This window comes from Clinocottus analis, unplaced genomic scaffold, assembly GCF_023055335.1.
Source record: "Clinocottus analis isolate CAN_PGR_092001 unplaced genomic scaffold, fCliAna1.0.p SCAF_93, whole genome shotgun sequence".
Classification (NCBI taxonomy): Eukaryota; Metazoa; Chordata; class Actinopteri; order Perciformes; family Cottidae; genus Clinocottus; species Clinocottus analis.
Window position 1 is genome coordinate 11,012 of NW_027176255.1, and position 21,493 is coordinate 32,504.

General features: G+C 43.1%; 4 protein-coding genes across 6 annotated transcripts; 2 read left to right on the forward strand and 2 right to left on the reverse strand.

Moving 5' to 3' along the window:
* Nucleotides 1-171: 171 nt before the first annotated feature.
* On the reverse strand, nt 172-6,603 carry LOC137781868 (toll-like receptor 2). 3 transcript variants are annotated; one of them, XM_068570863.1, is made up of 12 exons: nt 6,578-6,603; nt 4,901-5,169; nt 4,313-4,469; nt 4,079-4,228; nt 3,255-3,461; nt 2,914-3,036; nt 2,557-2,707; nt 2,284-2,448; nt 1,832-2,011; nt 1,591-1,731; nt 999-1,504; nt 172-664 (listed from the first exon to the last, which is right to left on the reverse strand). In XM_068570863.1, the coding sequence occupies exons 2-12, from the start codon at nt 5,166-5,168 to the stop codon at nt 247-249; spliced, it is 2,466 nt and encodes an 821-aa protein (XP_068426964.1). In that variant the 5' UTR covers nt 5,169; nt 6,578-6,603; the 3' UTR covers nt 172-246. The 3 variants fall into 3 exon arrangements, with proteins under 3 accessions (XP_068426964.1, XP_068426963.1, XP_068426962.1); XM_068570862.1 differs by lacking the exon at nt 6,578-6,603 and adding an exon at nt 5,813-5,863; XM_068570861.1 differs by lacking the exon at nt 6,578-6,603 and having other exon boundaries at nt 4,901-5,360.
* A 241-nt stretch (nt 6,604-6,844) lies between these two features.
* Nucleotides 6,845-10,238, forward strand: LOC137781876 (uncharacterized). The gene is made up of 6 exons (XM_068570870.1): nt 6,845-7,079; nt 7,600-7,979; nt 8,236-8,327; nt 8,407-8,541; nt 8,843-8,948; nt 10,015-10,238. Exons 1-6 carry the CDS (start codon nt 7,000-7,002, stop codon nt 10,089-10,091), a joined length of 870 nt encoding a protein of 289 aa, XP_068426971.1. The 5' UTR covers nt 6,845-6,999; the 3' UTR covers nt 10,092-10,238.
* A 1,490-nt stretch (nt 10,239-11,728) lies between these two features.
* On the forward strand, nt 11,729-18,002 carry fgb (fibrinogen beta chain). Its single transcript, XM_068570869.1, has 13 exons — nt 11,729-11,811; nt 12,289-12,325; nt 12,417-12,523; nt 12,668-12,770; nt 12,930-12,998; nt 13,206-13,320; nt 13,672-13,778; nt 13,970-14,084; nt 14,478-14,597; nt 14,690-14,812; nt 15,170-15,264; nt 16,243-16,433; nt 17,641-18,002. The coding sequence occupies exons 1-13, from the start codon at nt 11,729-11,731 to the stop codon at nt 17,873-17,875; spliced, it is 1,500 nt and encodes a 499-aa protein (XP_068426970.1). The 3' UTR covers nt 17,876-18,002.
* An 864-nt stretch (nt 18,003-18,866) lies between these two features.
* Nucleotides 18,867-21,066, reverse strand: LOC137781867 (fibrinogen alpha chain). Its single transcript, XM_068570860.1, has 5 exons — nt 21,039-21,066; nt 20,435-20,556; nt 19,769-19,952; nt 19,550-19,695; nt 18,867-19,145 (listed from the first exon to the last, which is right to left on the reverse strand). The coding sequence occupies exons 1-5, from the start codon at nt 21,064-21,066 to the stop codon at nt 18,867-18,869; spliced, it is 759 nt and encodes a 252-aa protein (XP_068426961.1).
* Between the last annotated feature and the right edge of the window lie 427 nt (nt 21,067-21,493).

Sequence of the window (21,493 nt, forward strand, 5' to 3'; positions counted from 1 at the left end):
TGATTTAGATAATTATGAAGGAAAGTTGATTGTCCTGCAGTTTAAGTGAAGGTGTGCATTTTTCTCAATCTTTAAGGTTACACATTAAATGCATTAAAAGTTTTGAAAGATTTTATTATTGAAAGAAGACAATGTGATCTATGTTATAAAAAATCTTTTTAAAAACACCATTTAAACAAAGTTGAGTTGATCAAACCCTAGAAAACAACAAAGTGGAAGGAACCAGAACGATCTGACGGAAGCAGATCACGACGTCCGTCTCTCTCGGTCATCTTCCTCTCCTCTCAAAGCGAGTCGCAGTCTCCTCCAGAACTCCTCACTCCTCTCCTCCTCCTGAGGCCACTCCAGGTAGGTGTTGGAGCTCATGAGTTTGCGCAGTTTGCAGAAGCGTCTGGGGATGTCGTCCTTGGACAGCGGTTCCAACAGCACCAAGATGGCGGCGTCTCCGCCGGCACTGCCGCTGAACAGCTGGAAGTGGGAGAAGTCCAGCTCGTAGCGGCACCAGTCGGACTGGACGAAGTTCTCAGAGAGGATGAAGAGGGTGCGGCGGCTGCGCTCCATGGCGCTCATGATGTTGTCCACGATCCAGCGTCCGGGAAGGAAGTCCCGCTTGTGGAGGCACAGGGTCAGAGGTCTGTGGTTCACAGAGCCTTCATCGTTGTCCCTGGAGTATAAACCAGAGAGCAAGTGATGTTTACCCACAACCTGAGAGCCATGTTTGGTCAATATGGCAGGAAATCTGTTGGAAGAATGGTAATTTGCCAAAAAAGTGCAAAGTCTGTGGCCTTTGCTCATCATCTTGTCCCAAACTTTAACTCAGATTATGACGACTTTTGGTCAAATTTAGATAAAACAAAAAGTAAAGAACTTCGGAAATCTCTTGGCCTGTTGCCTAAATTTCACTGACATCTGGTAATATTTTATTTAGCTTTAGAGATACCCTGCCAAAAAGACAATATGATGTTTTGAAGTATGACAACAATCTAGGTCGGCGTTACCGTGGCTGCTCCAGCTCAGGGACCAGGAGGTTTTCCACCCAGCTCGCGTCTCTCTCGCTGTAGGACACAAAGGCGTCGTAGGACAGCAACGCCTCCGATTCGGGTCCGTCTCTGCGTCGCCGTCGCTGGGAGCCTCGCTTGGCCCTCAGCCACGCCCACGTCATCCTCAGGTACCAGAACGCATGGAGGCGCCACAGCAGGACACACACCAGAAGCCCTACGAGCAGCGCCACGCCACAGCTCACGGACACAAACAAAACCCGCTGGCACACGACAACGGAGAGTTGGACCCGACCCACCGGCTCCCCTTGCAGGGAGAAAGGGGAGTCGCAGACGTAGCTCTCCTCTCTATCTGTCAAATGCACACCTCCAGCTTCTTTAACGACCGACTGGAGGAAGTGGACAAAGTCACAGGAGCAGACGAATTTGTTCTGACCCGCCTGGAGGTCCTGGAGCCGACTGTACGACTCGAGGTCCGAACGGTCGAACATGTTGAGGGTGTTTGACTGTGGGAGAACACACTGGGGTCACACTGAGGGGATACAAAGAGTACTGGAAGAAAACATGCGTGATTTGAGTGATTTGTCCTTACCTGTATTGTCAGTGTTTGCAGATTGGGGAACAGCCATCCAAGGGGCAGCCGCAGTAACTTGTTCCCAGAGAGGTGGAGCTCTCTCAGGGCCGGCAGGATCAGCAAGAAGCCCTTGAGATCGTTGTAGCTGAGATCCAACACCTGTGTGTGATGAAGCACAAGAAAAATGGCTGTTGGTTTTGCGATGTGCGTCAGGTCTATACCGTCAGGGTCACTGCTCCACGGTCCTCTCTCGGTATACCTCCAGAGTTGCAGGTAGACAAGAGGTGATGGTAGTCAGTTTGGCCCTGGAGATGTTGAGGTATCGCAGGGTGGAGGGCCAGGAGCAGCCCTGGGGCATGGAGCTGTATCCGTTCCTGCTGATGTCCAGGTGGGTTAGTTTGGAGAGCTTTGCCACCTGCCGGCTCATCGTGGACAAAGACTGGACAGCAGGGGAGGCAGAAGCAGACGAGTCTTCAGGAAGTAAGTAATCTTCTACAAATGTTTTTTTGTACGTATTCTTGGAATGATACTTTATAGGCACAGACTACTAGTCAGTAGGAGTACCACTAAGGCTCTGGTTAAGCAACACATGTTCTCTCAAGGGCAACCAGAGTTTGCTTGTGTTCCTACTTTGTAGCCATGAAGTAAAAACCTGATACGAATTAAGGGAAAATCCACAACAAAAGAAAAATCAAGATTCTCAAAAGGCACCTTCAGAGCATTTCCGCTGAGGTTTAAAGCTCGGAGGCCCTTCAGAGTGCCGTCTCCGTCGCACAGCGTCTCCACCAGCGTCATGTCCGTCAGCAGGTTGTCGGACAGATCCAGGTACTGCAGGTTCACGAGCAGGCGGGACGTGAGACAGGGCATCACAAACACCTGAGGGTACAAGGTTCTGACTGTAAAACCACACCCCTAATTTCAATCGGGACGCCTAGCTCCATCTGTATCGTGGATGGACGTAGTGACAGAAAGCCCCGTCCTTACCTGAGAGTTGATGACGGACACCTTTCTGGGGTACTTCAGCAGAAACGCCAGCTCCAGAAAGGAGGTGAAGTGAAAGACATTGAGCACCACCACGTTTCGCAAAAAGAACTCGTCAATGCTTTTATAGTCCGTCAGTCTGGCTCCCTCCCACCTGACACCAACGGAGAAAACAACCAACCAGTGATCTACCCAGTAGGTACAAACATTCTCAGCTCGTCCATGTCAATGCCCGGCTGCTGATTGGTCGACTAAAAATGAGTAGAAGCACGTACCAAAAAGTGACCAGAACTGTCCAAAAGTCCCTCAATCTAGCGAGAAGGTTTGCGTCACTGAGTTTGATAGATGCCGGTTACTCACCTGCCTTCACCTGTCAGCATGATGCCGTCCATGAACACGGAGGTGAGCGGGATTCCATCCAGCGCCACCAGGAAATCAGTAATGGCCTCATCGGACACAGAAAGGTTGTGGAAGCTCATTTTCCTGAAGAGTGACGTCATAGAAGAGCGACTGGTTGGTTTAAAAGATAACGCGATGAAACTCCCCCAGTTTACTACTGTCAAGAAGACAGATGTTCTTTTGTGAGAACACATTAATTAAACATAACATTTTACTTCACATACTGTTCTTGATTGTTTCTCTGTTATCTTCAGACACTTTATTAAGAGTTTTGCAGTCATAACTGGAGATTGTTGGCATACCTGACTCTCTTCCTGGCCGTCTCTCTTAAGGGCAGAACCGACCGATTGCCTATCAGATGGAGGTCGTCCAGAATGAGCTGTGTCTCAGGGTACGACACGTCCCTGAGCACAGCCGAGGCCAAGGATACGTTTGTTAAAAATGGACCGTGGAGGCTCAAAGTGACACGACCCAGCGGCCAAACATCCCCCAGAGTACCGGCTTCGTACCTGCAGAGAGACAAAGAGACGGGGGAGGAACAGTGAAGGACGGGGAATAGTAAGACCTTTTCAGGGCTGGCTGGAAAGTGCCCTCTTGGATGCTCCCTTTGGTTGATGAAACATGAACTACAGCCCTCTGCCTTGCCCATCCATTGAGGAAAACCTGATGCAGTGCCCACTGAAACACCGTCAAGTGTAGACGACCTGATGAGGTTCGGATGATGTTCCAGTGGAAACATTTTGATAAAGTTGCCCTTTTTATATTTTGACACCGACCTTACGTTTTATCTTGCTTATACGCGATATTTTACCTAATCATCTGCAATCAATGTGGATTTTGTGGCATCATCACAAATCCCCGGGACAAGAGGACAACAACTACACCGAATTTGACTCTTCAAACTCGCTGAACGTCCGGTCAGCTCTTATCGTGTTTTGGTATTTTATGCATTTTCTCTGATAAAACATTAGAACAATCTCTACTTGAAGTGTCTACACAGTTATAATGTGTTTTCCTGTCTGCCACAGTGTAATATATCTATATATATATATCTATATATCTATCTATATATCTATATCTATCTATATATCTATATATCTATATATATATATAGGAAGTCCTTCACCTCGTCAGGTTGTTGGCGTGCACAGTGAGCTCTTCCAGCTGAGTGATTCCGGTCAGATCTCTTCTCTTGAGCTCCTCCAGAGCCGGACCTCCGATCCTCAGCCTCCTCAGCCCGACCAGCCTCTGAAACACCGGACGAGAGCCCAGGCAGCTGGAGGACACCAGACACACGAGCCGTGAACACCCAAACGCCACGTGACGGGTTCCCGCTCGGCCTCTGCACTGAGCGCTTTACCTGTACGGGTTGTGCAGCAGGTTGAGCTCCCGCAAGACCCCGAGCCGGCTGAACCACCTGCGGTGGAGAACCGCCAGCTGGTTGTCGGACAGGTCGAGCTCCTCCAGGCTCCACAGAGAGTCAAACGCCGACGGATGGATCACAGCTAGTTTGTTCCCTGGAGGACGGTAATGTGGACGTGTTCAAAACAACCGACATGCTCCGGGTTCCACACGGTTCAATCAGGGGACCACTGATTATCATTAATCGTCATTAATTGTCATTTCATTCCTCCACGTTTGACTCTGAGCCTCCTTTGTTGTGAAGACGACTGCAGAGATGGACACAGAGGTTATCTATCTATCTATCTATCTATCTATCTATCTATCTATCTATCTATCTATCTATCTATCTATCTATCTATCTATCTATCTAATAGAGTAGTATAAATCCACGTAATTACAAAATAGCACATACATTTCAGAATGTCATGACTCCTTATTTAAACTTTCATGGTGACGAGATGAATCTCACATTTCCTGCACACGCCTCACGTTCTTCCCTCGCCTCCTTTCTATCAATTCTAATAAAATCCCAATTTCCCGTTACCGTGGAGACTCAGAGCCTCCAGCCTGGCGTGCCCCGTCAGGTCGTCGGCCGCCACCTCGCTGATGTCGTTGAAGGAGAGATCGAGCGTCCGGGCGCCGGCCGCCACCGAGGGAACGCGGGTCAACCCGGCGTGGGAGCAGTTGCAGGCGAGCCGCGGGTCGCAGCGGCCGCACCGCGGCCTCTTGCCGCCCGGGTTTGACCTCTGACCCCAGCAGAGGGCGAACAGGAGGAGGAGGAGGAGGTGGAGGAAGAGGGCCGGCTGTCCCATCCTGCGACGAGGGAGGGAAGGCGATCGGGTCGGAGCGACGAAGCGACGGGTGGCGAAGCGAGCGAGAAAACGAACGACCATCAAGCGGAGAGACGCAAAAAAACAAAAAGGACAGAAACTCAGGGAGGAAGTTGGATTTCAGTAAAGAGGAAGTTTCCTAACATTTTATTGTGACTCATATTATATTTATAATCAATGCAATGGAGCATCCAGCAGATGTAGGTCCAGAAAAGTTTTTATTAATCATGATTATTATAATTTTGACTTTTTTTTTAAAATCCAATTTTATTTATATTATTGATTTTTATATAAATATGATAGTGATTACTATATATATATATGAATATTTACATATTATATATATATATATATATATATATATATATATATATATATATAATATGTATATGTATATAAATAATTAGTTTTTTGTATGCATGTCAAAGTTCCCAAACTGCATTAATCTCTTTTCAGCCCTCGTGAGCTTCCTTTAATCTGTAACTTATCTGTAAGCTAAACGGACAACTTCTGGTGTCATAACCGCCGTCACATAACGGGAAAAACGATCGACAAATCAAACTTTAAGCATGACAGTGTGTTAAAAAAAGAGCGTTTCGCGTGTTATTCTGAGAAGCGTCGCCTACCTGTTGATCCTGACAGAGTGAGAAAAGAAGAGAGAAGGAGTTAATGTTTCATGAGCGTGACGAGAGGAAGTGTGAAGTTGAGACTGACAGCTGCAACCGAGCGAGAAAAGAGGTAGTGAGCGTGGAAATGTACTTTCGGGTGCAAAGCTGTGTGTTTGTGTGCATGAGAGCGTGATGACGTCTGAAGAACGCTTCAGGCAGTGCTCCTTCTCTCTTCTGTGGTTCAGAAAATGTCGTCAGAATCAGGAAACATGGGTTGAGCGATCCTCCATCGGTAAAAGAAAACGCAGACGTCTCTCTGGATCCCTGAGCTGCAGAAGAGACCAGGAACCAAGGAGGCTCTGGGCCAAGTGCTGCAGTTCTTTACAAGACTTTTGCTCTATGATTTCTAAACGCGTTAGTGGAGGAACATTCGCCCATAACCTCAATTTCTATGATGTCACAATAACTTATGATTATTTTTATTTTATTAACGCAGTGCCGTCCAATAACTCGATGAACTCCTCTGTTGTTTCATTTCAGACGCTCTGAGGTCAAACGATGCACAGACTTTTTCTTCTCGTTGATTATGAGCAGATAAACCTTTTTGTGTCCAATTATTTTATTCTCAGAGTTTTGTGTTTCACCTTGTCGCTCACAGCTTTTGTACCATTTTAAAAGAAATGTGTAAAGCACAAAGTGTGACACATTTAACGTGAAAGCCGATCATGATATATCATCACAAGTAAAGCAATAGCTGGTTATGTCTTCAGTATTAATGCATACCTGACTCCTCATATGCAGGATTTCCTTTTGGAACACGAAGGAAATATCCGTTTACGTCAAAGCGTAAACGCCCTGATTCCTGACTGCGACTCTGGCTTCGGTTACCGGGTCGAGATCCTCGTGGAGTGAAGAACTGTGTGGGAAGCCGGCTCCTCGTCGGGTCCTGAGTGAGACTCCGACACAACGTGATATGATGCCGGGCGTCAAAAACAAACAACCGGCCAGCAACCAAGATTCTAAACAATGCAAAACGGCGAGATACGAGTTCGGGCCCAGACGCTCAGATGGTCTGGGCTGAAAGGATGAAAGGGTGAGAGGATGAAACCCGAACCCTGGCCGTGATAGCATCGGTCATAAGAGATCGCTCACAATGCAGCGGCGAGGAGCCGGCTGACCTCAGAGCTGCGTGGGAACCCGAGACGATGACTCAGGAGTCTGCAGGCTGCAGGATAAAAAGACCCGAAGCCGCCGAGCCTCAACACCGCGGCCGAGCCTCCACCAGGTGCGTCTGAAGGGTTTCACCTGAGATCCATGCACCTGCAGTGGGATCCCTGTGCTCCTACTTCTGTGTGCATATATATATATATATATATATATATATATATATATATATATATATATATATATATATATATATATATATATATATATATATTAGTTTATTTGAAATACTTTATGCACTGCTTTAATGTTGCATCATATTTCTTTGTGTATAATTTGCAAAGTTGTGCAGAAAATCCAAAGGGATGTGACTTCTGGAAATACTTCCTGACAGTATTGTACTTTCTTTGTTTTGCAATACTGTGCTGCAGTATTTATTTAAATTGTATTTGTCATTTTTTTCCTTGTTTTTACGACAGATGTTGTTAGTTTCATCTCAGCGAGGTTTAAATAAAGGAAGAGGAAATCAATGCAGAGTAATTGGTCAAAGTGGAGCCTCCTGGCTGTAATTAAACGTGATGAATACCTGTAACCAAACCATCGGTCGTTAAAGAGTTAATTACCCGGCTGTTTTCTTTTAGATCTCTACATTATTTTGGACTTTTTGCTGCTGTGTTTGGACAGTCGACGCTCCATCATCTTCATCCTCCTCATCCTCCCACCACCATGCTCGCCCTCAGCGTGTCTCTGGTCCTCGGCTGCTTGCTGACCTTGACCTCGGCGGCCTCGGCCCACGTCAACACCACGGAGATGCTCATGAGGCACTCGGGCCGCTGCGAGTACGAGCGCAGGATGTCCCACCCGCTCATCGGCACCTTCGTGCCGCAGTGCGACGAGTACGGCAACTTCCTGCCGCAGCAGTGCTCGGGGTCCACCGGGTACTGCTGGTGCGTCGACACCATCACCGGAAAGAAGATTCCCAACACCATCACGCCGCCGGGGATGTCGCCCGTCGACTGCAGTGAGTACGGTGACGCAAGCACCGCCATCCTTTACTTCACTTCATTTAGTGTGTACCTTTAAGACATAACCGCTGACTCAATGCATTGTTTAAGTTGTGTTCAGAGGTCGTACATGAGGATGATATGTGATTGTAGCCCTGAGCTTTATGTTTCATTTGATACCCAACATGTTCGGGGATTCATTCCATGTTTTTTCTTGAGTTGTACCATGTGACCTGGTGTGAAAATATCCGTGTTGACGTGTGTCTGCTGCAGGCAGTGAGCACTACTGCCCCTCCCACTGGTACCGCTTTCAAAACCAGTGCTTCGGCTTCATGGACAGCAAGAAGACTTGGACCGAGGCCGAGGTGAGGACCGCTCAGGCGTCCGGCGTTTAAAACAGGAAGGGCGTGGCCCATCTCTCTCTCTCTCTCTCGCCCCCTGCAGGGCTACTGTCTGTTCGAGGGGGCCAACCTGGCGTCCGTCCACAGCGCCGAGGAGAACCTGTTCCTCCAGGGTCTGACCCGAGAAGACACCCACGACTTCCCCATGACCTGGATCGGAGGCCACGACGCCATTTATGTGAGGACGGTTCTGTTTTTACTCTTCCAGGTTCTTCAAGTATACACCGTACCTTTTTGCTTTTGCTTAACTTAGCTTGTTGTTCAGTAAATATCAGTCTACATGTTTCTGGTTAAGAGGAAATGAAGATGATACAGAAAGAAATGAAAAAGTTTCAGGTCCAACTATAAAAAAAAATGACTTTCAGGATGATTTATTAGTTTAAATGATGCAGCTGTAAAGTCCAACTCTAATTGGTTAAGAATTGGTTTTATTGTAACTAAAAAGTTTATTTATTTAATGTTTTTGTTCGTTTCCTCAGGCCGGTCTTTGGATGTGGACCGACGGCTCCAAGTTCAACTATGAAAACTGGGCCGAGGGCTACATGCCGAATGACATGAAGAACTGCCTGAAGATGAATTATGGCTGTAATTACACACACACACACACACACACACACACACACACACACACACACACACACACACACACACACACACACGCACACACAATAACCTTTTCAAGATATTTAAAATCTTAGGAAATCTCAAAATTCGCAATCCAAAAGTCTTTGAAGGGGGCGTCGTCTTGAGTTCGCCGATTTGTCCGTCGCCATCTTGTTTTTTTAATGCAATCAGTGAACAGGAAGTGACCATATCTGGACGCTACTTGTAGCCCCGCCCCTAAAGCATCACTACGTCGGCTACATTTTACCCGATAGAAAATACTTCTCATCAAAATATATTAAAGTACAACAATAGAGGGAAGTACAATCTCATAAAACGGTGAAAAGTAACACAATGGGAGTCCGGCGCCCTCGTGGGGGTTCTGGCTTAAGGAAGAGTTTGTTGCGTTGCTCTCTGTTAGCTGTGTTCATGTTGCGTTGCTCTCTGTTAGCTGTGTTCATGTTGCGTTGCTCTCTGTTAGCTGTGTTCATGTTGCGTTGCTCTCCGTTAGCTGTGTTCATGTTGCGTTGCTCTCTGTTAGCTGTGTTCATGTTGCGTTGCTCTCCGTTAGCTGTGTTCATGTTGCGTTGCTCTCTGTTAGCTGTGTTCATGTTGCGTTGCTCTCCGTTAGCTGTGTTCATGTTGCGTTGCTCTCTGTTAGCTGTGTTCATGTTCCGTTGCTCTCCGTTAGCTGTGTTCATGTTGCGTTGCTCTCCGTTAGCTGTGTTCATGTTGCGTTGCTCTCTGTTAGCTGTGTTCATGTTGCGTTGCTCTCTGTTAGCTGTGTTCATGTTGCGTTGCTCTCTGTTAGCTGGCGTCATGTTGCGTTGCTCTCCGTTAGCTGTGTTCATGTTGCGTTGCTCTCTGTTAGCTGTGTTCATGTTGCGTTGCTCTCTGTTAGCTGTGTTCATGTTGCGTTGCTCTCTGTTAGCTGTGTTCATGTTGCGTTGCTCTCCGTTAGCTGGCGTCATGTTGCGTTGCTCTCCGTTAGCTGGCGTCATGTTTCGGGGTTGGAGTCCACAACGTTCTGCTCATCTTCTGCCTTCAGATCAGAAGCAGTGGATCAACGCCGGCTGCAACTACACGCTGCCCTTCATCTGCGCCAAGACCATCAGTTTGCTGTGAGCGGACGCGCCGGGGGTTCGAGTCCCACCTACAAAGTCCTGACCCAGGACCCGGACCGCTCCACTGGCTCCAACCCGTAGTTCATAAAATCATTAAAGTACTGTGTTCAATATGAAATATGAATAAACCAGGAGTTAAGGTGTTTGATTCAGTCTCCTTTTAATGTGTAGGGCCAAATTACAACGCAAATAAATAAAACTATATATATATAGTTTAAAAAACATTGTGTATGTTTGTATAGTTCTTTCAGTCTGAGGTGAAATGCCTGAAGACTGTTGATGTTGTTGGTAGTTTAGTTCAGGATGCAGCACACAGAGTACTGGTTTGTGTACACAACCCACAGAGTACTGGTTTGTGTACACAACCCACAGAGTACTGGTTTGTGTACAGGAAGTAAACACAACGCTTGTGTCCTTTTGGACTCAAACTCACTTCAGTTGCTCAACACTTCTAATTTCCCGAAAATGGATAAAACCAACAAGCTGAGAGGAGAATCTGCTCTGATATCACTGTTTCTGATGATGATGACTCAGGACATCATCATCATTACAATGATCATATATTAGGGAACAAAAGTCTCCAAAAGATATATACATATATATATATATATATATATATATATATATATATATATATATATATATATATATATATATATATATATATATAAAAGCATCTACAAAGGAAACATTCCGGTTTCTGGTTAAATTTTGAGGTAATTGTACTTTACTTAAGTACAACAATACTGTTACTTCTACTTCAAGTACAATTCAGAAGGTACATTGTGTCCTGCTGACTGTACTCGTTACTTTAATTTTACTTTAATAATTTAATTTAACAATCTGGGAAGAGAGTACTGCTGGTAATACTTTTACTTAAATAGAATAATAACTGCAGTACTACTGTAGTACTTTTACTTTAGTATTTCTAGTGGTAATAGTACTTTTACTTGTGAAAGAGTATTTCTACTGTAAGGTAATAGTACTTTTATTTTAGTATTTCTACAGTGTGGTAATACTACTTTTACTTGTTAAAGAATATTTTTACAGTAAGATACAAGTACTTTTACTTTAGTATCTCTACAGTGTGGTAATAGTACTTTTACTTGTTGAAGAGTATTTCTACAGTAAAGTAATAGTACTTATACTCATTAAAGAGTGTTTCTATTGTGTTTTAATAGTACTTTTAATTTTAAAATAGTCTTTAAGAAGTAAAAGTTATATTGCCACAGTGTAGATATACTGAAGAAAAAGTACTAGTATCTTACTGTCGAATTAAAGCTTCAACGCTTTTAAGCAAACATTTCTTACTTATTATGACATTATTGCACAAGTCGTCTCTCTCGGGACAGCGTGGGCTCACACACACACACACACACACACACACACACACACACACACACACACACACACACACAGACACACACACACACACACACACACACACACACACACAGACAGACACACACACACACACACAGACACACACACACACACACACACACACACACACACACACACACACAGCGGTGACTCATGTCGCCCCGCTGCATAAAAACCGGCTGGCGTCGCTTTCGGGGACAGAGAGGAGGAAGGTCGAGGAGAGACCTGCTATCGACGATGATGAAGATGATGAAGATGAGCGCGCTGCTGTGTGTGTGTGTGTGTCTGTGTGTGTCCGCCGTCCGGGCTCAGGACGACCTGGAATACGACGACTACGACATGGTGAGGGCTTCAAATGATTTTAAATCATGTAAAAAAGTTATTTTATATGTTTATTTTATATAAACAATTAAATCAAATTAAAGAATCTTCTTATATTTATTATTTGTTGTGTTGGTGATAACACACAATGCATACAAACATCACACAAAATAACATCTAAAAAAGACCAACTCACAAATTTATATATAAAATAAACTAGATCAACTTAAAATATGGTGAAATTCATCAATTTGTTGTTTTCTGTATATTTTTTTTCTAAATTCAGCAAAACTTACCGATACATAATGCCTCCTTTACATATTTAAAGGTTCGAGTTTATAACATTTGCAATAAATCCTCTTAATGTCTGTGATGAAATTCAACAATGTCTTAAAGTATTGAACAGTATAATCTTTAAGTATTCAACACTATAATCTGTACATATTTAACAGTATCCTCTTTAAGTATTTAACAGTATCTTTCTTCTCCCCTCGACTGGACATCAAGGTCTCGTCTGTGAAGAATGAAACAGTACGTAGAACACCATCGTATATTAATCCTGAATTACATTTATGTTTATACATATGTTATTTGAATCTCTTCCTCTCACGTGTTTTTTCAGGACAAAGCGGCGTCCGTGGACGCTCGTGGTCACCGCCCATTGACGAGGGGCGGGGACACCTACACCCGCAACCGCTATGCCCCGCCCCCTATCAGTGGCGGCGGCAGGTACGAAGCAGAGACACCTGGCTATGAATATATATATATATATATATATATATATATATATATATATATATATATATATATATATATATATATATATATATATATATACATACATACATTATTTTTATAATTCCCACCCTCCAGGTACCGGGGCCGGCCCACCCCCGCCCCGGTTGCAGGGCAGCAGCAGGTGGAGAAGCAGAAGCAGCCGGAGGCAGGAGGATGCACGCACGCCGCAGAGGAGATGGTAGGAAGCCCCAAAACTGTCACATTATTATTATTATTATTATTATTATTATTATTATTATTATTATTATTATTATTATTATTCTTAACGAACACAAACATATTGGCATGTAGCCCCGCCCCCTGTCTCTCCATCCCTAACGGCGCTTCTCTCCATCAGGGTGTGTTGTGTCCCACCGGCTGCGAGCTGAAGACCATGCTGCTGAAGCAGAGGAGCAACGTGAAGACGGTAACACAAAGACACACAAAGACACACAAAGACACACAAAGACACACAAACCTGTGATGCTCTGAGCTGCCAGAGAAAACACATATCGGCTGCGTGGAAATTTACAAAAAAATCCAAAAACATTGAATTCCTTTTGCTGTCATGTCGTCACATGTATATGTACACACATATTTAAATACACATGTATGTGTGTGTTTTTTTCCATAGAGCATCAATGAACTCAAGCCTCAGGTGGACGACCTGTCGCGCACCTCCAACAACATCTACAACTACGTCAACAGCATCTCCACCTCCCTGAGGGAGAGGCAGAGGGTCATCAACGGTGAGTTGACTTATTGTTCTATGAATACAGAATATGGAGTTCCACAGGGTTCCATCGTAGGTCCTCCTTTTTTCCGAACAAACTCAAAACTCAAAGGGATATATATATATATATATATATATATATATATATATATATATATATATATATATATATATATATATATATATATATATATATATATATATAACCTCATGAAGGATTCACATCGTAGTCACATGTTCATGACCTTGCTTCAAATATTTTATTTAAGTAACACAACGGCACAAGCTTATAATGCACACAAAGGATTAAAACACAGAGTGGTGATGCACGATGTGAAGGTAAAGCTCCGCCTCCTGCTCCTCCCAGACAACAGCCAGGTGATCAACCAGTACACCAACAGCGTGGAGGAGCAGCACACCTACATCAAGCACGCGGTGGACAACGTCTTCCCCTCCAACATCCGAGTGCTGCAGGTGAGTCAGAGCCCACACTATTATTACTATACTATAACTATTAATAATGTTATAGTATTGAAGCAAAGCATCTCGGAAGAAACAGATGATGAGCTTGAATCCCCAGCAGGAACAGAAATGTGTACAATAAGCTAACCCACTGTACGCAAGCCGAATGTCATGCAGTAACCTACTGCGCTGTGCGGCTGCAGGGCGTCCTGGACAGGATCAGGCTGAAGATCCAGAAGCTGGAGAAGGCCATCAGGGGCCAGAGGGAGGAGTGCAAAGAGCCCTGCAAGACCACGTGCCCCATACCGGTGGTGTCTGGTGAGTGTGGTGACCACGCGGGTTGTATAGAAGTCTATGCTTCATGTGTTAAAGCTGCATTCTCTCTCCTGACCACCAGGGGGCGACTCCTCTGGTTGTATAGAAGTCTATGCTTCATGTGTTAAAGCTGCATTCTCTCTCCTGACCACCAGGGGGCGACTCCTCTGGTTGTATAGAAGTCTATGACTGACAGGTCAACACCACAAAGTAGAATATGAAACCGTTAATTGTTTACTTATCATTTGGAGCAAATGGTGCAAAGCAATGAGGCAAATGTTTTGTAGTTTTTGGTACAACACAAATCGAACTTCTCCAACCATGTGTGTGTGTGTGCGTGTGTGTGTGTGTGTGTGTGTGTGTGTGTGTGTGTGTGTGTGTGTGTGTGTGTTTTAGGGAAGGAGTGTGAGGACATCTTCCGTCGTGGAGGAAAAGACTCCCAGATGTACTTCATCCAGCCAGACTCCTTGTTGTCTCCGTACAAGGTCTTCTGTGATCAGACCACCCAGAACGGAGGTGAGCGTCGCTCACTGAGCCCACCTGGACTTTCTTTGAACAAATTAGTTTGTTAAAACCGTGGATTCTTGGCCCCCCCCCCCCCCCTGCAGGATGGGTGGTCATCCAGAACAGGCTCGACGGCAGCGTTGACTTCGGCCGGCGCTGGGACGAGTACCGCCGCGGATTCGGCAACACCGCCTTCAATGTGGGCAAAGGCCACTGCGAGACTCAGGGTAAGACTTCCAGCCACTAGAGGGCGCCACGGCCGGGAAGGAACCCAGTACGTTTACTCAGAAACTGTACTTCACTTTATTTCTATTGTATTGTTCTTTTTACCCCACTTTGTTTATTTGACAGGAAAATATAATCACCGAATACATGTATGTCATCATGTATGTATGTCATTCACCAGACATTTTTTCAAATTAAAATGACACCTTAATGCTTAGTATATTGTATATTATACAGTAATCGAAAATGTATCCCATTCTTTGGTACACATGTACTTGTACCTGTTCCAGAGTATTTCGACAGTGCGGTATTGTGACTTGTTGTTGTGGTTGATGGCGTTCTCCTCCGTCGTGTGACAGGTGAGCACTGGCTGGGCAATGATCGTATCAGTCAGCTGACCAAGATGGGCCCCACCGAGGTCCTCATTGAGATGGAGGACTGGTCCGGAGCCAAAGTGAGTGACAAAGTTTATCTGCATAACTTTTCATCATGATTTGAGTCAACGTTTCTAGTTTGTTGGCTCTTAGGTAGGATTTTGATACTTTAAAACATATTTTCTGATAGCTAAGTGTATATCTTTTGGAGTTTGGACATATAAATATGGAAGCCCATTTCCGTCACACACAAAAAAATAGGACCAAAAAAAAAGAATTAGGACAAAAAAAAAAATCGCCTTTTTTTTTCTTTTCTTTTTTTGGTGTCTTTTTTTCCGTTGACTTGAAAAAAGGCAACGAAGAAAAAAAAAGTTTCATTCCAGGAGAGAAATGAGAACTTTACTGACTGCAATTGTCAAAATTACAGTTACAGCCTAAATATAATTGTAGCTAATATTTGTACACACAAAGTACATTGTTGTCCTTCTTTTTGTCAACAAACGGAAAAAGAAAAAAAGTTGATTTTTATGGCCCCCTTTTCTCTTTTTTTGGTCTGAATCTTTTTTTGTCCTAATTTGTTTTTTTGTGTGTTGTGGGAATGGGCTTCCATATATAAAACAGCATATTTAATTAAAAATAAATATTTTCTAAACTAAAATATTTGCTACAGTCATAAAAACACATATTATAGCAATATGAAAAAAGTCATAAAATGTCAAATTAAAAAAGTAATAGTATAGTATTCTACAAAGTCATAATATAGCATGTCAAAAAAGTATAAAAAGTCATAGTATAGCATTAAAAAAGAAGTATGGAAAAAAAGTCATAACATTTTTTGAAAAAAGTTTAAAAAAAAGTTAGAGCATAATATTCTACAAAAGTCATAGCTTTAAAAAAGTAGTATAGTATTTCTACAAGTCATAGTATAACATGTTGTAAAACAGTATAAAAAGTCCTAGTATAGCATGTTGAAAATGTTTGCTCATGTATGAACGCTAAAATAACACATTGAAGATTTTCTAAACTATTTCATTTACACTGCTCCACCCTCCCTGCAGGTCTACGCGCAGTACACCCAGTTTACCATCTTGATGGAGACGAACAACTACCAGCTGGCGGTCAACGGCTACTCCGGCAACGCCGGCAACGCCCTCCTGGAGGGATCCTCGGAGCTGTTCGGGGAAAACCGCACGATGACCATCCACAACAGCATGATGTTCAGCACCTACGACCGGGACAACGACAACTGGTGAGAGTCCGAAAGACGCTTTGGATTTACGGCTAACAAACGGCTAGTTGTCGCTAACAGCCAACATGCTAACAGTAGTCAGTCACCACAGCTCGTTGCTGATTGGACAATGAGCATAATAGTATCTTCTTTTAACAACTGTTTTTCTCTTGAGGAGATTTATCCCTAAACGAGCTGAATTCCTCAATTTTGAGGGTCACATGATATAGTTTGTAAAAAAAACATCATAATACAGCATGTCGAAAAAATTTAAGAAAAGAAGTCTAATGAATGAAATTTGCAAATATAGCATGTCGGAAAGGTTAATCAAAAAGTCAAATTTTGAAGTCATTTATGTCGTAAAAAAATAATAAAAAGTCAAATGAATAAAAAACATTAAAAATATAGCGTGTCAAAACAATTAAAAAAAAAAAAAAATTCATTTTTGTAATATGAATTTGACTTTTTTCCCCCAAAAAATCATAAAAGTATTTTTTTTAAAAAGTCATAATATATAGCTTGTCAAAAAGTCATGAAATAGTCAAATTCATACAAAACTTTAATATAGCATGTCATATATATATATATATATTCATAAACAAGTCAAATTAATAAAAAGTAATAATATAACATGTCGGAAATCTTCAAATAGTCACATTTTTAAGTCAAATTTATGTTGAAAGAATAAAGAAAAAAGTCAAATTGTCAGAAAAGTTCTTAAAAAAGTGAATTTTTTAATACAAATTTCATTTTTTAAACCAGAAAAGTCCTAAAAACTCAACAATAATACAAAATAAGTTTTAAAAAAAGTCATAAAATAGTCAAATTAATAAAAAAGTGATAATTTAGCATGTCTAAAAAATTGTTTTCAATAAAATTCAGAAGTCAAAATACAGTGTGAAGAAAAACTATAATAATACAGAAGTTAAAAAATTGAATTCATTAAAAAAAAAGGAATAATATAGCATGTCAGAAAAAAGTACAATAGCATAGTATAGATGTATACAATTTTATTATAGCTTGTCCAAAAAAGTAACATATTTGTAGAATGGATCCGGTCTCAACAACTATTCACCCAAAAGAAACGTCATTCCTCCATTTTGGACTTCCTTGTTTACATTTGGCAGAGCGAGGAGAAGCGCTGCCATTGGTCGACAGATTCACACATTAAAGTGTTTCATTCTCCTAATTCTGAAACCCGGTCTCTGTCCCTGTCTCCCTGCACCAGGATCCCCGGGGATCCCTCCAAACAGTGCGCTCGGGAGGACGGCGGCGGCTGGTGGTACAACCGCTGCCACTCGGCCAATCCCAACGGCCGGTACTACGTGGGCGGGGCCTACACTTCGCACATGGCCAAGCACGGCACCGACGACGGCATGGTGTGGATGAACTGGAAGGGCAGCTGGTACTCGCTCAAGGCCCTGAGCATGAAGATCCGGCCCTACATCGCCCAGGGGCAGTAACACGGACAGGAACCCGCCAAAATAAAAGACACCAACTGCAATGTCGTCCATACGGAGCCACTGGAAGAGCTACAAAAGTCTTCATGTTGATCGACTCATAATCTTGTGTGTTTTGTTTTAGCTGTTGCCGTCGTGTTGTTAGGACGAGCTGGTCTCAGCCGTCCTCCGCTACTCAATAAAGTCATTGAGGAAACCTACTTCCTGTCTGCGCTTCCTGTTATTTCACTGCTGTTGAGTGAGAGTAGGAGAGAATATTATTAACTATCGCAACGTCTATGGTCGTGCGGGTCAATATGACCCATGTATATTTACTTTGAATGAAATCTGTTGTTGTTAGCGGTACTAAAGTCTCTTCTCTTGGTCACCTTGTTCGGCTTCCTTATCAATGAACATATTGTTTATATGTGTTTTTACAATTGTTCATATTTTTGGTGAGGGCCTCTGGGCCTTTTCTTTGTCAGGATACGCCTCCATTTCTATTAAAAACGTTAAAATAAACCTCAAGAAAATCCGATAAATACATAAAAGGTTGTTCTGTTACCTGACTATTAGAACACATCACTTAAACACATTTCTTTTATTTAAGTTTTTATTTGAATATTAATAACTACAGTAACATCTGTGGTGTTACGGGTCAATATGACTCATACATATTTACTTCAAGAAAAAGGATCAAAAGTATTTTTTCCAGCAATATTACTTTAATACAAACACAAAATGAAAAACATATTAAATATACATATTTACATAGTTCAGCATTTTAGAATACACAATAAGGTATTATACTAACATAAAGTAAAGTAATATTAGTGATAAGTATACAATGCAATATGTTTCAGTATGATGTATATCAAAAGTAAAACTACGATGGAATAAGTACAGAATTAAATAATAAGTAATGAAAGTAAATATTTCATCCAAACCATCTTTGTTTATTGGACTAAAACCTTTATAATCCAGGTAAGCACCCGTTCTCTCCACCTAACCTGCCTCAGCTGTCAGGGTGGAGAACCTCCAGCACCACCCGGTTCTGTTCCACGTCCTCGAACCGGTTCAGCATCTCCCTCTGGACCGCCGGGCGGCTCCTGTCCACCGGCTGCAGCCTCACTCCAGGGACGTCTGAGGGAGGCGGAGCGGCCTTCCTCCTCTGGCTGAGCTCCACCTGCTCCACCTCGTCCATGAGCGCTCGGTAGCCCAGATGATCGACGCTGAACGGGAGCGCAGACCGGCAGGAACCGGAACAGGCTCGCAGCTTCATGTCCACGTCCACCTGGAGACGCACAGACACTATTCATGTCAACGATATCAGACGGCACTGAAGGCCCAGGTACAAAATACACCGCCCGCCACTGCGCTACATGATTAGAAAAATACCTTTTTCCTGTACTCAGAGGTACATATTGTACTATAAATACAGAATATGGAGTTCCACAGGGTTCCATCGTAGGTCCTCCTTCTTTCCACCTGCCTCTTTATTCTTTAAACCAAATGTCCATGAGCAAACATTGTGGGAAATCTGTGTGTAAACACTTTCCTAGGTTTTACATCACCTTAAAAACCCTGTATAGACCCGATAGATAGATAGATAGATAGATAGATAGAAAATGAACGGAAAAAAATCACACAAAAATCCAAATCTGCTGCTCAACAGCTCGACCTCTCGTAGGGTCTCACCTCGGTTCGATACACGTCCTCCATTTGTTTCTGGACGCTGGCGCTCAGCTCCTCCAATCTTAGCGACAGCCGGGACGTCCGTCTCCGGAGAGCCGTGAGGTTCCTCGTCAAACCTTCGGCGCGTTCCAGGAACTTGAGCTCCGACTCTGCGGGGAACACTGTGTTACTCGGGCCGGCACCACTTCAGTCTGCCAGACCACGTGAACGAGTCGGTCTCACGGTGTCTGTTGGCGAGGACTCTCCGGTTGTGGCTGTAGATCTGCGTCATCGCCGACGTGGACTTCGCCGCCGCATCTTGGTACAACTTGGCCCTGGTGCACACCTTCCTCAGTTTCCTCTCCACCTCTCTCTCCGCCTGCGAGATCAAACCCTGGAGTCGGCAGCCGGACGGGCATTTAGAAACCTTTTGGGAGAAGAAGACAACGGGTTTAATGGACTCTGTGAAGTCCATGCTTCATGTCTTAAAGCTGCATTCTGTCTCCTGACCACCAGGGGGCGACTCCTCTGGTTGTATAGAAGTCCCCTTCAATACAGCATGGTGTTCATTTAGTAAATTATGGTTATCTATACTCAAACAGCCCATAAAGCAGGGGAGGCTGTAGGGGCGGGGCTACAGGGTGATTGACAGGTCAGCATCATACATTATTTAACACATTTAAACTTCAATGTCTGGCGTGTTAAACTCAAACTAAATGACAGTTTTGTATTAAAATTTAGTCCCAGGCAAAGAAAAGCTAAATAAAGAAAAATGAAATAATTGTTTGTTTCTTTCAGTCACTTTAATGTTTTTAGTAAATCATTCATAACTTTGTCGTAGCTGAATGATTGAGTGTAGTGCTGGTACTTTGTGTACTTCCATTGTTTGTTGTGCAAGTTTTTTCTCACCCAGTCGTCGTCCGAACACAGAGGAACGGACGCCGTCGCTCCGCAGCGCCGGCCTCCGGGCGCCGGGTCGTGACCGGCGGGCTGGCGGCCATCTTGGATCCACTGCGTTGGCCTGGAACAAACTGCACACAAACAAGCGAGCACACAGATCTGCGGTCAGTTCACTTTGAACCTCCAAAGCAAACACCGGCGACGCAGAGATTAGAGGGCGAGTCGTCTCAGAGAGGACGGAGGTCGCGCGGCCATGTTGAAACGCTTGAAAAAACATCACGGCTCTTTGACGTCACAGGAACACGCTGAGGGCTAAAAAACTGAAATATGTCTTTTGATGATTTGTTCTCGTCAAGTTCTGCGCTTTATATCCTGTAACTCTATGAAACCAGTCTGGATTAAACTTTATGTGGCAAATAGTTTGAGAGAAATATAGTTTGAGGGGATTTTATGACTTACAAATGCATCTAATGTCTAAATGTATTCAGAGAAATGCTGCTGTATGTAACTCATAGACGTTTATAACAAAACTAACAAATTAAACTTGAGCCGCATCAGAATCAATTTAATTGTTTTTACTTCAAATCTCCATGTGAACGTGTCACAATGTGACATCTGATGCGGTAATGCTTGTGTCGCATGCATAATGCTGTTTTTTCACGTTAAATATTAAAGATGCAGATTTAAGGAAAATATTTCACAACTTACAGAAACTGTTTCTTTAAATGTGAGGATTTATTTTTCTTGTTTATCATGATTTTATCCGCTGAGAAGAATTTAAACATTATTAAACCGTCCAAAATGAATATTAAATGTTCTCATTTGTATGCAAAAATAACACTTATGAAGTAGGAAAGTATGTGAGCGGTTAAAGTTTTTCCACAATTGAGCAAATTTGGAGATTTTCAAATTAAAATGAATTTATTTGTCACAAGTTAAATTAAATAATGGGTCTTTTTCAGATTTTCCACTTTAAATGGAGTGAATACTTTTTTTAGTCACTTACAGAAAATACTTTTTTTTCTACTTACTAAAACCATAAAATATCTGACGTGGAATCGTTGAACT